The following is a 15,566-nucleotide window of genomic DNA, read 5'->3' as shown; positions in this document are numbered from 1 at the left end:
GCAGATATAACATATTAATTGTTTTAGAGTGTTTATTTTCCATGTGCAACGTCTCTGTAGAAAATACACAGACAAGTTCTTATCAGCCACAAAAGCACCAAATCATTATAATGCACGCATTTTTCTAAAGTATTCCAACAGATATGACGCAGTGAAAATACAGTACAAGGAAATAAGTGTGCAGTGAAGAAACTTAATTCTTATCTTAAAATCTGGTTTCAAAACTTGCATTGAAATTAGTGTTAATGTCCATGACCATCCGTGACGTGCTCCAGGCTTCATAATCTGCTCCAAGCTTCCTGAACTCTACCTTCCACTCCAAAAAGACCATTCTATCACAAACACCCCCCAAACAATTGTCAAATCAATGTTGTGCAATACAGTTGTAGAGATATTTCAGTTCAAAGAAAAGGATTATAGTAATTCTGTGATTTAGCATTATCAGGGGCCAAATGGATCAGATTTTATTTTGGTCTTTTCTCCTGTTATAATGCTACAATAGAGGAATAGCAACAAAGCTATTGTTGCATAAGAGATTAGTTTTTGCAATATGGTTATGGATGGAGTCTTTGTGTTCAACCAAGAGCACTTGACCAAGAAATGCTCATGGACAAGTGAAAACACAACAAGAATGTGGTACAGCATTTTTTACAAGAAATTGATGCTGATTTCTTCAATTTCCCTAATAATCTTACAAAGCGTGATTCAGAACTCAATGCAACCATGCTTACAACTACACAGGTATATGTCGACATTTACACCAGATTTACCTGACTGTCAAAGTAATAACAGTTAGAAATTCAAAAGGCAACATCTCTGTCAAATCTTAGACATGTACCAGACAAGAGATTTTGAGGATTACAGTCAGGAAAAGTGAATATATTGCAATTCCTTAACATGTTTTCGCCAGGAACCGCTGCTCTCAATACTGCTGTTGATCTTCAAAGAGATTCACTTTATCTGAAAGTTCATCTAGTAAACAGACAGTCAAGGAAATCATATTTCTTTTAAATGCAGTAATTAACAGTTAATTACGACAGCAGGAAATTATAGAAATATACAACTGTAACTCTGAAACTCAACTAAGTGTAATCAAAAGTAAAAATGCGAACAAAAAAATCATTGTAAAACTGTAAATATTACATTTTTAAATTGAAATCAAATACTTCTATCACATAATATTCACAGTGAGAGTCTCACAATAAAACTGTAGATCATCCCAGGCCTCAGCTTCTGAGATGCAAAAAGGATATTTTTTCTGCTCAGCTCCTGGATAGCTGACTGTACTTTTTTCTGGAACACAATCTGAGCTTCACACATGCAGGCATCTTGGGTTATTTCAGCTCTCATTTCCTCTGAAAGAGGGAGAAGAGATATGGAGAAGGTCAAAGCATGTGAGTGAGATTTCCCCATGTTGAGTTTAGCTTCTTTACTATACTTAAAATGGTTGTTCGGTAGAAAAAAGCAACACAGCTCATTAATCTCTTTACAGATTTGACAGTAGCAACGGACATTAATTGTAACACCCATGCAGTTTGGATGTTCAATATGACCCTTTTCTTATAAAACTATTTTTTGTTTCAAACAAAAGAACCAATCACAGTTGACATTGATTAAACAGTAGAGCTCGGATAGTGCAATCACTTTTTACTTTTGTAATTGATGTTAGAAAATGTTTTAAAAGTTTTAGTCATGTCAACTATTAAATCACAATCTAGGAAGATGTATTAGGTCAGGTGTCATAAGCTTAAAACACATGTAAATCACTGAAGCACTCACAAATGTGTTATATACAAAATCACTGAAAATATACAGTCATAACAGACAACAGGCATTTTTGGGGTCGTTTTGGACCAAAGTTGTGTTAAGGTCCTCCCTTTGTGTCATTTCTTTCACAAGCACAGTTCACTTAATGTTCTACAAACTGTGCTGTGAAAGGCTGGAACCAGAAGTTGGCTGTATGTCTTATTGCTTGACACTGTAGCTCTGGTTGCTGTCAACTACAGACTTTTCCACCGCTGGAGAATGCAAAAACAAAGACATAAAATGTATCATAATAGTGACACATTCAGTTTCACATCACAATCCTCAACCTATTCAAAAAGGTGAATCACCCTATCATTGTTAAAAGGGCTATAAACTTTACATAATTTTCATGTATATCCTGATTTCCTGCTAATTTCAGTATCAAATGGTCTAGATAGCCTACCCACCATTTTGTTTGGGTAAAATATGACATGATATATATGAATTCTACATTGAAACGGAGCTCACCTTAAATCATCTTGTGTAGTTTAGGATGGTTTCAGAATTGCTCTTGTCCAATGAGGCACATAGAGCTGTTTGGCTGATGCAGTTGTTTGGGAGACTCATGGAAACCATGTCCATGTATGTCAAAGCTCTTTGTAGGTCAGTACCAGTCTGGCATATTTGCTCAGTCAGGCTGGGCTCAGTACTTGGTGCAGTAGATATTAATACTTTCTAGCTCAGGGTTTGGTGACAAAAGCATGGCTATGAAAACCTAATATAGACAACCTACAATTCAGCACACTGGCACAATTATGTTTGTTAAAGAAAGCCATTTCTTACGTGAGCATGTTCTCTGGTCTGCATTCAACACATATCCTACATGACAGTTGCAGTTGTAGGAATCCCCATTGTTGATACAAATATGTTGGCAGTTATGTCCTTGTGCACATGCATCCGAGCCTGAAAAGAGACATTCCCACATCTAAGAGACCTTGTAACTTGTTGAGCAAACTAACCATACATGTGTATAGCATAATAAATGTGCCTCCATAGTTCCTGGAAAGTTATAGAATAACACAAAAATATTGTGCATTATTGTAAAAAGGCTGAAAGGAAGAATTTTCTTACGTGAGCATGTTTTCCTATCCATGTTAAGGACATATCCCACTCGACACTTGCAGATGAATGAGTTTCCCTTGTTGACACATATGTGCTGGCAATCATGTCCCTGGGCACAAGCATCCAATCCTGGAACTGAAAAGAAAAGCTCACACCTCAATGACTCAATCTTTGACATCCTACAACCATGTCACATATACATTCAAACATACCCAGTCTCCCATGTCTCACTTATGCAGACCTAAGTTTTGAACAGCTCAATTCAATTTATATTGATGGATATTTGGTGTGTCCATAAGAGAGACTGCCTTTACACCCAACAAAGACTCCTATTATCTGGAGGGAAGCTCCAAATTTTGATTGAACCAGTCCTGCTTAGATACGTCAAAAGTGTGGAATACCTGAGATGATGGATGACACCAAGACATCAAATAGGCATAATGAAACAATTCAGTTCTTACCTGAGCATGTTTTCTGGTCTGGATTCAATACATATCCCAATCGACACTTGCAGATATACGAGTCATCATTGTTGACACAAATTTGCTGGCAGTCTTGTCCATGGGCACATGCATCTGAACCTGAAAAGAAAAAACTTCCACATCTAACTGACTTAGTCTATCAGTCAATGACCCCTTTATCTCGTATGAACCCTCTGACTATTGCCATTTGCTCAATTTCTCTAAATGTATCACACTGAGGTTGATCAGGCTGACCTCAAGCACTGGGCTAGACTTACAAGAAAAAAAACTATTTAGGCATTACTTTGTATTGTTCCAGTCTAGGAAATAACAGTGACATCCCAAGAAAATTGATAGGAAGCTCCAATTCCTTACGTGAGCATGTTTTCTTATCAGGATTCAACACGTATCCCATTTGACATTCGCAGATGTAAGAGCCATCAGTGCTGACACAAATATGTTGGCATTCATGTCCCTGGGCACATGTATCTGAACCTGGAAAGAAGCACCCCCACATCTAACTATCAGGTAAATAACCTTTAATAATTAATAGTACATTTGATAGCAAACCTTGAGGCAAAACCTTCAGCCATTGCAAAGAAAGGTCTAAGTTCTTACGTGAGCATGTTTTCTGATCTGAATTCAACATATATCCCACTCGACACTTGCAGGTATATGAGTCCTCATTGTTGATACAAATGTGCTGGCAATCATTTCCATGGGCACATAGGTCAGAAACTAGAAAAAGAGACATGGACATCAAAAGTCCAAAGGTGTTATGACATCATACATACAGAGATTGGACTGTTGGAGCCTCTGTCTGGCCTTTGCTCCTTTTGTTACTGACGACATCTGTCTCCTATGTGTCCAACTTATTCTGGCAAACCAAAATTAGCTGGCAGTTATATCCAAGGGGTACATGAATCTGAACCTGAAAAGAAACCTTCCACATCTGACTGACTTAATCTATCGTATCAGGGCCATTGTGAACCATAAACTATGAAAAGAAACACTTTCACATCTGACTGACAATCACCCTTTTCCCTTCTCTTCTATTTCTTGCAACAAAATAACAGTGAGATCCCAAGTAAATCCGTTAGAAAGGTCAAAGTTCTTACGTGAGCACGTTTTCTTATCTGGATTCAACACATATCCCACATGACACTCACAGATGTACGAGTCATCATTGTTTATACAAATGTGCTGGCAATCATTTCCATGGACACATGGATCAGAACCTGAAATGAGACATGGACATCAAAAGTCCACAGGTGTTATGACATCATACATGCAGAGTTAGGACTGTCATAGCCTCAGTATGGCCATTGCTCCTTTAACAGTTGATGCAAACTGTCTTCCAGCATCAGAATTATTCAGACAAACACATAGTTACTGGGAGTCTTGCTCATGGTCAAGTGCATCCAAACCTGTAAAGAAACACTCCCACGTCTGACTGACCTACTCTGTCATCTAAATGAACATTTGTGAACAGTTGTGAACCCTATGACTGTTCTCATTTGCTTCTGTTCCCTCAAAGAATCAGGCTGGGGTTATTAACAAAATAACAATTAGATCCTAAGATTTTTTTTTAGGAAAGTCCAAATTCTTACGTGAACACGTTTTCTGGTCTGGATTCAACACAAATCCGATTCGACACTTGCAGGTATACGAGTCATCAGTACTGACACAAATATGTTGGCAGTCATGTTCCTGGGCACATCTATCCGAACCTGTAAAGAAACACTCCCACGTCTGACTGACCTACTCTGTCATCTAAATGAACATTTGTGAACAGTTGTGAACCCAATGACTGTTCTCATTTGCTTCTGTTCCCTCAAAGAATCAGGCTGGGGTTATTAACAAAATAACAATTAGATCCTAAGATTTTTTTTTAGGAAAGTCCAAATTCTTACGTGAACACGTTTTCTGGTCTGGATTCAACACAAATCCGATTCGACACTTGCAGGTATACGAGTCATCAGTACTGACACAAATATGTTGGCAGTCATGTTCCTGGGCACATCTATCCGAACCTGAAAAGAAACACTCCCACATCTAACTAGGACAGTCAGTCAAATCCTCATGAAGTCACAAAACCTATGATGGGGAGTTGTGGTAAAGCACTAATAAGGAATCATGCAGCAAACCCTTGAGCACATTTCAAAGGAAGTCTATAAGTTCTCACGTGAGCATGTTTTCTTATCTGGATTCAACACATATCCCACTCGACACTTGCAGATGTAAGAGTCATCATTGTTTATACAAATGTGCTGGCAGTCATTTCCATGGGCACATGGATCTGAACCTGAAGACAGACATGGACATCAAAAGTCCAGATGAGTTATAACATTACAGATACAGAGATTGGACTGTAGGAGCCTCAGTCTGGCCATTGCTCCTTTTACACTGGATGCTATCTGTCTTCAGTGTGTCGGCTAATTCATGCTAACACAAATTTGCTGAAAGTCTTGCTCACAGGGACAAACATCTGAACCTTGTCAAAGTTAATCAAACAAGTTAGAAATTACTGTTCCATCCTACGAAATAACGGTGAAATCCTAAATAAATCGCTTTAAAAGGTTCAAGTTCTTACGTGAGCATGTTTTCTCATCTGGATTCAACACATATCCCATTCGACACTTGCAGGTGTACGAGTCACCAGTTGTCACACAAATATGTTGGCAGTCATGTCCCTGGGCACACATATCTGAACCTGAAAAGAAACACTCCGGCATCTTACTGTGACCAACAGTCAAAGATGCCAGTAACAAGCAATAGAAGCTATGATGGGGGACAGTGATCAAGCACTGGTAAAAAACAATTTTGAAGCAAACCCTGAAAAATTCTACACATCTTAAAGAAATGTCCAAGTTCTTACGTGAGCATGTTTTCTCATCTGGATTCAACACATATCCCATCCGACATTTGCAGATGTACGAGTCATCAGTACTGACACAAATATGTTGGCAGTCATTTCCCTGGGCACACGTATCTGAAGCTGAAAAGACAAATTCATACATCTAACTCTGACAATCAGTCATTGAACCCTTACTAAGTAATACAATCTATAATGAGGTACAGTCAAGCATTGATAATGAATCTTGAAGAAAAGCCTTCAGCAATTTCAAAGAAAGGTCTATAATTTCTTAAGTAAGCACGTTTTCTTATCCGGATTCAACAGATATCCCTCATGACACTTGCAGGTGTATAGGCCATTGTTGTTTATACAAATGTGCTGCCAGTCATTTCCATGGGTACATGGATCAGAACCTAAAAGTAAGACATGAAGTTTAAATGTCCAGCTAGATTATGACATAATACGTGACCGGACTGTTAGGGCCTCTGTCTGGCTACTCGTCCCTTTAAATTAATTATGACCTCCAAGTGTCTTATTTAGGCTAACACAAATTTGTTGACAGTCTTCTTTATCGGCACATGCATCTGAAACTTAAAAGAAACACTTCCTCATCTTACAGACTTCATCTATCATCTCAAGGATCCCTTTATCCATTGTGAACCCTATGATTATCACCATTTGCTCTGTTTCTCTCATCGCATCACATCAGGTTGATAACAAGGAGCTCGACTTGCTAAGCTAATTCAATTAAATAAGTCAAGCATTTCTTTCCTTTACTGTTTCAGGCTACAACAAAATAATGAGATCCCAAGTAAGTCAATTAAAAGGTTCAAATTCTTACGTGAGCACGTTTTCTTATCTGGATTCAACACATATCCCATTCCACACTTGCAGATGTAGGAGTCATCAGAACTAACACACACATGTTGGCAGTCGTGTCCCCGGGCGCACATATCTGAAGCTGAAAAGAAACACTCCCACATCTAACTAAAACAATCAGTCAAAGAACCTGAAGTAAATAACCTATGATGGAGGATCATGGTCACGAAAGATAATAAAGAATTACAAGCAAATCCTGAACACTTAAACACATCTGAAAGAAACTTTTAAGTTCTTACGTGAGCATGTTTTCTTATCTGGATTCAACACATATCCCTCTCGACACTCACAGATGTACGAGTCATCATTGTTTATACAAATGTGCTGGCAATCATTTCCATGGGCACATGGATCTGATCCTGAAAAGAGACACTCCTATTCATAAATGACTTAACAGAATAAAATTTGTCAGGAAGCACTTAGTCTGCCGGACTTTACTCCCAACTTCCTGCTCATTCAAAATAATTGACATACGTACATACTGTATTAATGTAGAGCAGGTATACAATTAGGTTCTTACGTGAGCATGTTTTCTGGTCTGCATTCAGCGTATATCCCTCATTACACTTGCAAAAGTAAGAATCACCATTTGCGTCACAAATGTGCTGGCAGTCATGTCCGTGTTCACATATATCCAAACCTGAAATGAAACGTTTCCAGCTGACACCGTCAATCACCACTAAGTACTACCCGAATTAAAGCCAAATTCTTTAAGCATTTTTCTTTCTAAGCATCTCCATTCCTTTAGTAAACCAATGACACTGCACTAAGGTTTGCGGATCATAATGTCCAAGGTCTTACTTGAGCATGTTTTTCGGTCGGCATTCAGTACATATCCCATTCGACACTTGCAGATAAAAGAGTCCTCATTGTTTTCACAAATGTGTTGGCAGTCATGTCCATGGGCACATTGATCAAAACCTATAAAAAGAGACAGATCCACATGAAACTAATATCTCAGTGAAGGTGAGCTTGGTCTGTTCCAAGCTCCATTCCTCTTTTTTTATGAATCAGCCTCCAAAGTCTATGAGTTATTACCTCTGCCAAGGAGGGTATGTTTTCACCCCTGTCTGTTTTATTTGTTGGCTTGTTTATAAGCAAGATTACACAATTGAATAGTTGAATGGATTTCTGTGAAACTCATGGTATGGGTCAGAGACGAACCCATAAAACCCATAAAATATTGGTGTTGATCTGGATCAGGGGGTGGATGCATGATGGGGTTTTTTAAACTGTCTTTCACATTGAATAACGTTACGGCAATGGTGTTTTTCAACATTATTACCATTTCCCTCGGAGAAGATGCATACTTCTTAAAACCTAAAACCTAAATGTGTGAAATTTGTTGCAGCTTGATTCAATTTAAGGGGACAATTGGTATGCACTCTATCGAATACCATTCTTGTAAAGGCTGGGTTCAACAACTGACTGTGTGAAAGTCTCCAAAACAAACCGTATTATAAATCACATGAGGAAAAGTCTTTCTCTCCAAATTCAATTCAATTCTTGGTTTTCACAAAAATAGTTTTTACTTATTTAGTAAACCCAGTGGATTTTGTATTTAACGAACCACATTAGCAAGGCTGATATAAACAACATAACATGGCTCTAAGAAATCAATTCTCGTAAGACCTGTGTTGTTGTCTGCGTGTGATTTGACAATTAATCTGAAATGACAAAGCTGCTTACGTGAGCATGTTTTCTCATCAGCATTCAACGAATATCCCCAATGACATTTACAGATGTAAGAATCATCAGTGTTTATGCACATATGCTGACAATCGTGGCCCTGGGCACATGTAGTTGAACCTGAAATCAGACACTCCCTCATGTAACACACACAGCCTAACTACATCAGTTAAGCACATTAAAGCTAAGACATTAATGAGTCATTGACTATTTAAAAATACTTTCAAAATAATCTTTTTCTCAAGATGCATCCATTCTAGGTTCTCATTCTCTCGGCAATTCAGGAAAAAGTTTTGAAGCTGCTCAGGCAAACTAAACTGTAGCTCATCTGAGCTCCACAGACTGGATTCTACTGTTGCTCAACCACCAACAATAGTTATAATTTTTTCAAATCCTCGTAAACCCATTGGTAAAGGTTCTTATTATGTGATCATATATCCCTCATGACACACACGGAGGTAAGCATCGCCATTTTTAACACGAAGCACTCTGCCAGTCAAGTCCTTGGACACATGAGACACACCTACATGAACCGATTGTAACTGAGCTCAACAACAAGCTATGGTACACTTTTCAGGGCAAGATCGGAAAAATAGTCACATAAGCTACACTCTGCTTGATCCGGTACAAATTCCAGCTGAATTGAGACTTCACTTCCCCGCACTTTTCAGAATAATCCAAATCCAAACAGCAACTACCACAACTGAAACTGAGACAAATGTGGAAGGGCAATTTCTTCAGTTTCTATGATGGCACCACCTTCTACTAGAAGGGTCCAGCTTCTTATGAGGTTAAGTTATTTAGTTTGTACAGGCTATTCCATTACACACTACACAGTTGTACGAATCATTGTGCTGACACAACTGTGCTAGTGGTCATGTCCCTGGGAACACTTATCCCAACACGACGAGAACAAATTTACTGATACAAAGCTCTCCTCATGCTCTTATTATGGAGCTTTTGATTAGAAGTTCTCAATGTGCCAGCTCTAAGTCAAGCGACGGGCTACGGTGACTGGCCAGAGTTTGCTTTATAGCTATACAAAAGGTTGCAGCCGTACTTAAAAAAACTGAATTATTTAAAGCTTTGAAGCCATAAAAGATTGTTTTAAATCATCATACAGAACATATAGAGAGTATCTGTGGAACTGGCATGAAAAACAAACAAGCAAAAAGCAAATTTCATCAGAAATATTGTGTTCTTACGTGAGCATGTTTTCTGGTCTGGATTCAACAAATATCCATCTTGACACTTGCACATGTACGAGTCATCACTGTTTAAACAAATGTGCTGGCAGTCATGTCCATAGGCACATGGATCAGAGCCTGAAAAGAGATACTCACGTCTCCCCACATCTGACTGATACAGTTTTCTAGAGGTAACAGTTGTGGAGGCCTTTGGTCTCACCAACCCAGGCCTTCATCATCTCCGGCTTATTTAATTCGTACTCAATAGCGCTCTAATTTATTTAGGTCAACACAAATCATTGCTTAAAAAAGAAGTCATGCAGTCTGACCACGAAATGCTTCACTAACTGATGTTCAAAAGCATATGAAGTTGGATATATACGGCTCACTTTAAGTTCTAATATCAATGTTTAACAAACTTGACATTTCTACCTCTTTTCCCATCCTATTTCCAAACCAATGCTTTTTCAACCATGTTTTTTCAGATCATGCACAAACAAATAGGGATTTCAAGACACTGCGAGATTTGACAAAAAGAAAAGACAAAGATAAAGTCTCTTACGTGAGCATGTTTTCTTGTCCGGGTTCAAGACGTAGCCCTGGCGACACTTGCAGGTGTACGAGTCGCCATTGTTGAAACAAATATGCTGGCAATCGTGTCCAAGAGCACATGCATCCAAACCTGAAAAGATACATTCCAGTGTCTGATTGGCTTATTGTCTTGCTAAATCATTGTTGTTACAGGTTAGTTAGTTGTAAGTAAACATTCATTAATTGTGCATTATTTTTATTTTACGTGGCCACATGCAGATTAGTTTGCTTGATCTCTGTCCAGCTATTGCAATGTAGTGATTTTATGTTGTTTGTTTCAATTCCTGTATTATCTGTGAAGGAAGAGAGATTAAGAGAGTTCTCACCTTGAAATGTTAAACAGCCCTTTGAATTTTAGTCACCTGAATATGTATCCATTTGAATGTTCATGCAGCACAGACCATGCAAACACAAAATCGAATGCAGGGAACATTCTTTCACAATAACACAGAAACCGTCTTTAGTAGTGACGTCACTTTTGTGGAGGACAGAAGTGAAACACAGAGGTCAGTTGAGCTCATTCTTCAGGCTCAATCTGTTATTCAAAAGCAAAGTTTTGAATTTAACTGAATGGAGGCTAGTCGTGATTTCAAAATGCGGTGCTATGAGTTTGAACCAGCAACAAGGTTATTTTAAAGTTGGTAGGCGAAATGTAAACAATGATCATTTCAAATCCAATCTTAACCTAGGTCAAATTACTGAACAAAGGTACAGGTCCCAGGAAAGTCATGGTGGAAATTTGTTTTGTCCCACTAAGTAGCTGTTTGCACAATACCTCTGATCTCATTGTTTTTGTGTTGATACCACAAATTTGAAATAACTTGTTAACTAAGCTTTAAATGTGCAGATTTTTGTGCTGATTTTTTCTTACCTTCAAACAGATCCAAGTTAGTTCTGCCTCTCTTCTTTCCAGTGTCTGTGCTAATCTAGGCTCATTAGCTGTTTGAACAGGCTTCATATTGAATGGACTGACATGAGAGGGATGTACATACTTCTCACCAATATTGCCTGCTGGAAAGCAAATAAGCTATGAATGTATGCTTTCATTTAATTTTAAATAGTACAGTGGATGTTCTAAACGTGCCTGATTTGAATTAGCTATTTATTTCTCGCTTGTTTTCTTGGTCTGTGTTAAAGATTTGGAACTACTTAAGAATAATTCCTTGTCATTAGTCAGTCCTTGTCCAATAGTTCTACAATATACTGTCCCTTTTTATTGTTTGTGTGCTGGACGTTGTGTGCAGACCTTTTTATAAAAATGTTATTGAAAAGAGTGAAGTTAGAAAACTTTGTGCTCATCCTAACTGGTTTGTCTACAATGAAGATTGATAACATAATGGTTCTGCATCCATTCAGAGGGTAATACTGTATATCTAATTATACAATGGAATGTTTTCATAAAAAATTACGTGAATTAAAATGTTCCACTCAATTAGTCGGAATTTGGGTCCCATTCAGCACAAGCTGAATTAGTTTTTGCGTTGCGGGATCAGTGGCCGTTAATGTTGACAGAAGCCTTGAACGTGGACCTGGGCAGCTAAGCATATTTTCTGGTAACTGAGCGGAGCACACGGCATGAGGCATAAAATGCAGCGCAGAGTGCAAAGAGCAGCGCGCTTCCTATGAGAAGTACAGGCAGCATCATTTTAGGTTTCTACCATTTTAAAGTATTTTTGTATTTAGGTTTTTGTTCTGAGTCAGAGTCTACAAGTGATCAGAGAGTTGTCTTCTTCTTTGGGTAGGTTAGTACATCCACTTCAACTATTGTACATTTTTAATGCTGACTGCATTAATAATACATTTTTTTTAAATCACTGTCTGCATGGCAACTGTTAGTAGAATCCATTTTGGTGGAAATGCACTCACAGACATTGTTGTTAATAATATCTACAACGTCTATAGAACACCAAAGAAGAGGACTATTTCCTTTAGAATGGAGATTCCCTCTATGGTGCTACCCATAAAATCACAGGTTAATTAAAAAAGATGCGTCTGACATACCGTTGTTTCCTTTATCGTCATTTTCATTATTTATCCCACTAGGGTTTTTTCTGCCATAATCATCAATTCCACCATTTAATGAAGTGTCCGCACTCCCGTTATCATCATCCTTACCACACAAGGTTTGCCTAAATTTGGTAGTTAGCTTCTCTATGACACCATAGGTCTCGACATAGAAGACATGGTCATCATGTGGGGGGCTGGCCATGAGGCGGAGTGACATCATATCAGCTCTGTCCACTCCCACTGCATAGATCTCAATCCCAGAGGCACGGGCTGCGGCTGACACTTCGTCCACCTTGTCCTGGGGCCTCCCGTCCGTCACTATGAAGGCCACTTTGGCAATGTTCAAGGAAGTGGCCCGGGCCCCTGCCTCAACAGTAAATGCTTTCTCCATAGCAGTCTTTATGGCCATGCCTGTCATGGTGCCTGAGGCGAGGGGCTCGACTCGGGCCAGTGCCTGCTTTAGGGCAAACTTGTCAAAATACGTCTTCAGCAGGAATTCGATCTGCACTGTGCTGGCATAATTGACGAGGCCAACTCTGGTGGCATCGTACCCAATCTCCAAGCTGTCCACCATGTCTTCCAAGAAGTCCTTGGCCTTCTCAAACTCAGCCGGACGTACACTGCGGGAGCTGTCTATGATAAAGACCAGGTCTATGGGCCGATTTCTGCAGTTGGATCTTGTTGCTGTAAAATATAACCAACGTTTCACATGGATGCAAAAGTGTATTTTTCAATGATTTTGCAAGGCATAGTATAAAATCTCCTGATATTCTTCCATAGGTTCCTAAGTTGTGCCTACAATGTGCTCTGAAGCGGCACTATAGCTGAAGTGTGCTGCAAACATTGAACTAAACTAAATAAGGACTCTAAAATCTGTGGCTCTTTTTTTTAGAATAATGTATGTATATATATATATATATATATATTATAATTTCTTAATTACCCAAAGCAACTTTTTCTGCATTTTGCGTGGGGGAAAAAAATCAATATATTGGAAATTATACATGCTGGTCAACAAATTGATTTTACTAAATGCTAAAATAACATGAGCAATGATAAACAAATTCTAATCATAAGATTGACTATTAAGGCTAAGGTGTCGAAATGTAAATCACCTTAAATTCCCCTTTAACACAAATATTCTGTCATTTGTCACCTTTAAGCTTCCTTCTAAAACATCAATAAAATCAACCTTGAAAAGAAATAATATTTGAATTAGAACATGTTATTTTTTGGCATCTCCTCCTTCATCCATCGATTCCCCAGATATGATTACATAGAGATGATGGCATCATTGTGAGATCAAACTATTTTTTATGAATTCAACTTAATACCAGTGAAAGACAATCTTTTTTGAAAAAACAACATTATATTTAATTTGAGAACCAGGAAGCACAATCAAAACCCCCCACAGCTGTCATTTTGGGAGCAACATATCAGTGTGTTAGTTGTATGGCTACCTGCAGCAGTTCTGATGGATGCAGCAGAGACACCCAAGTCTTTAGCAGGCTGCCGAGATGTGAATGGTGCAGGATTGAGTTGCAGCGGTGCAGGCAGCTCCCTCTTTGGCAGCAGTTGATCGGCAGGCTGATAGCGAGACCTGGAATTACTGCTGCCAGCTTTGCCAGGGGGAAGAAAAAAAATAATTAGAGCAGAGGCTTAAGAGCCGACTGGCAGACATGCATGAATGATAATTAGCTTAATAACATCGTCGATGGAGGGAAAGGAGTGTGCAGTAAGAGTTCACACACAAACACACACGTTTGTACTTTTGTCTTACTGAGAACCCTCAACCTTAAACTAAACTTATTCTAACCTAAACACATTTATTATTCTAAAAACACGATGAAATTACAATCTGCTCAAAGTTTTAAATATTATATTACATTTTCAATTTTCAAATAAAATAACACTTTTCTGTTGTGGGAAAAAATGAGCAAGTAGATGTGTTTCCATCCCTTGGTATAGTAAATTAAGTAGAATTTAGTTGAATATGCATACTAATAATAATTGGTAAAACATAGTAAGGTTACCCAAGTCAGAACAAACTCATAAAACAGATTAACATCTCCACATCATCCATTCAGGTGGATGTAGTCCTCAACATGCAGTCTACTAACCTGCCCTGTCACTCCTCCATCTCTCCTGCGCCTGGAGGCTGCTGACTCCTGGCCGGACACTCTGCTGCTGCTGGAAGCCTCGGTCAGTGTAATCACTTTCAGTGCTCAGGGCTTCGTCAGAGATTTGCTCAGCAGATTTGATATCTTCAAACCACTGAGAAACCCTTGCGTGTACTTTCGGGGACGCTCGTGGGATTATTGGACTACCTGAGTGGATCTGTCGGTGCTGGGTCCGAAGCTGTGGGTAAACTCCCTGAGCACCTGATGCCAGAGAGCCGATGAAGCAGATCAGTCCCCACGTTAATGAAGTCATGTTGCCTGTAAACAGTTTCCTACGCTGGGTGCCCGCTGGGTCTCCAACACTACACTGTTGAATGCAGCCTACTTATACCCTCTGCTCCACGGCCCACAAGGCGTGGGGAGCAAGAGGCCCAATCCACAGATAGTAAGAAGAAGGAGTTGCTCAAGTGAGGCTGGTTACACTGCAGCAACAATTGCATTACTTTTCTGTAATGGCTATATTTAGTGTTGGAATGTAACTAAGGCGGCTACATTAATTAAGTACTCTATTCTTAATAATAGTTTAGAGATTATCTGCTTCTACAATAGATTTCTTTGGCAAATTTGGTACTTTTTAAAAACTCTATATTTACATAATGCACTGCTATAAATAAGTCAGAAGTAAATTAGCTCCTCAACCATTAAAACGTTGAAGACAAACATCAAGATAAAGCTTTTGAATGCAGTTAGCTGCTTCACGTACACTTTTTCTTTGGATACATTTAGCTGATGATGTCAAAAGACTTTTCTCATCCTAATTATTCATGTGTTATTTATAATAAATTGTAAAGTGTCCTTTGGTGTATTGAATGCGTAGTAATTTGAAATTATTTTTCATTATTATTTA

The 15,566-nt window shown here is 38.7% G+C and overlaps 1 protein-coding gene across 1 annotated transcript; it reads right to left on the bottom strand.

Moving 5' to 3' along the window:
- Positions 1–26: 26 nt before the first annotated feature.
- On the bottom strand, positions 27–15,011 carry LOC128450868 (matrilin-2). Its single transcript, XM_053434606.1, has 16 exons — positions 14,660–15,011; positions 14,000–14,158; positions 12,534–13,223; positions 10,504–10,623; positions 7,305–7,424; positions 7,028–7,147; positions 6,208–6,327; positions 5,923–6,042; positions 5,243–5,362; positions 4,448–4,567; positions 3,705–3,824; positions 3,330–3,449; positions 2,878–3,003; positions 2,590–2,709; positions 1,254–1,355; positions 27–975 (listed from the first exon to the last, which is right to left on the bottom strand). The coding sequence occupies exons 1-16, from the start codon at positions 14,970–14,972 to the stop codon at positions 923–925; spliced, it is 2,643 nt and encodes an 880-aa protein (XP_053290581.1). The 5' UTR covers positions 14,973–15,011; the 3' UTR covers positions 27–922.
- Between the last annotated feature and the right edge of the window lie 555 nt (positions 15,012–15,566).

The sequence above is a fragment of the Pleuronectes platessa genome, chromosome 11 (assembly GCF_947347685.1).
Source record: "Pleuronectes platessa chromosome 11, fPlePla1.1, whole genome shotgun sequence".
Taxonomy (NCBI): Eukaryota; Metazoa; Chordata; class Actinopteri; order Pleuronectiformes; family Pleuronectidae; genus Pleuronectes; species Pleuronectes platessa.
Note: the sequence above shows the minus strand (reverse complement) of the source record. Positions and strands in the feature narration are given on the sequence as shown.

Coding starts and splice junctions, on each gene's coding strand:
- LOC128450868 (XM_053434606.1), bottom strand. CDS start 14,972: ATGACTTCATTAACGTGGGGACTGATCTGCTTCATCGGCTCTCTGGCA. Junction 7,148..7,304: donor AGATAAGAAAACATGCTCAC/GTAAGAACTTAA, acceptor GTTTCTTTTCAG/CTTCAGATATGTGCGCCCGG. Junction 4,568..5,242: donor AGACCAGAAAACGTGTTCAC/GTAAGAATTTGG, acceptor GTCTCATTTCAG/GTTCTGATCCATGTGTCCAT.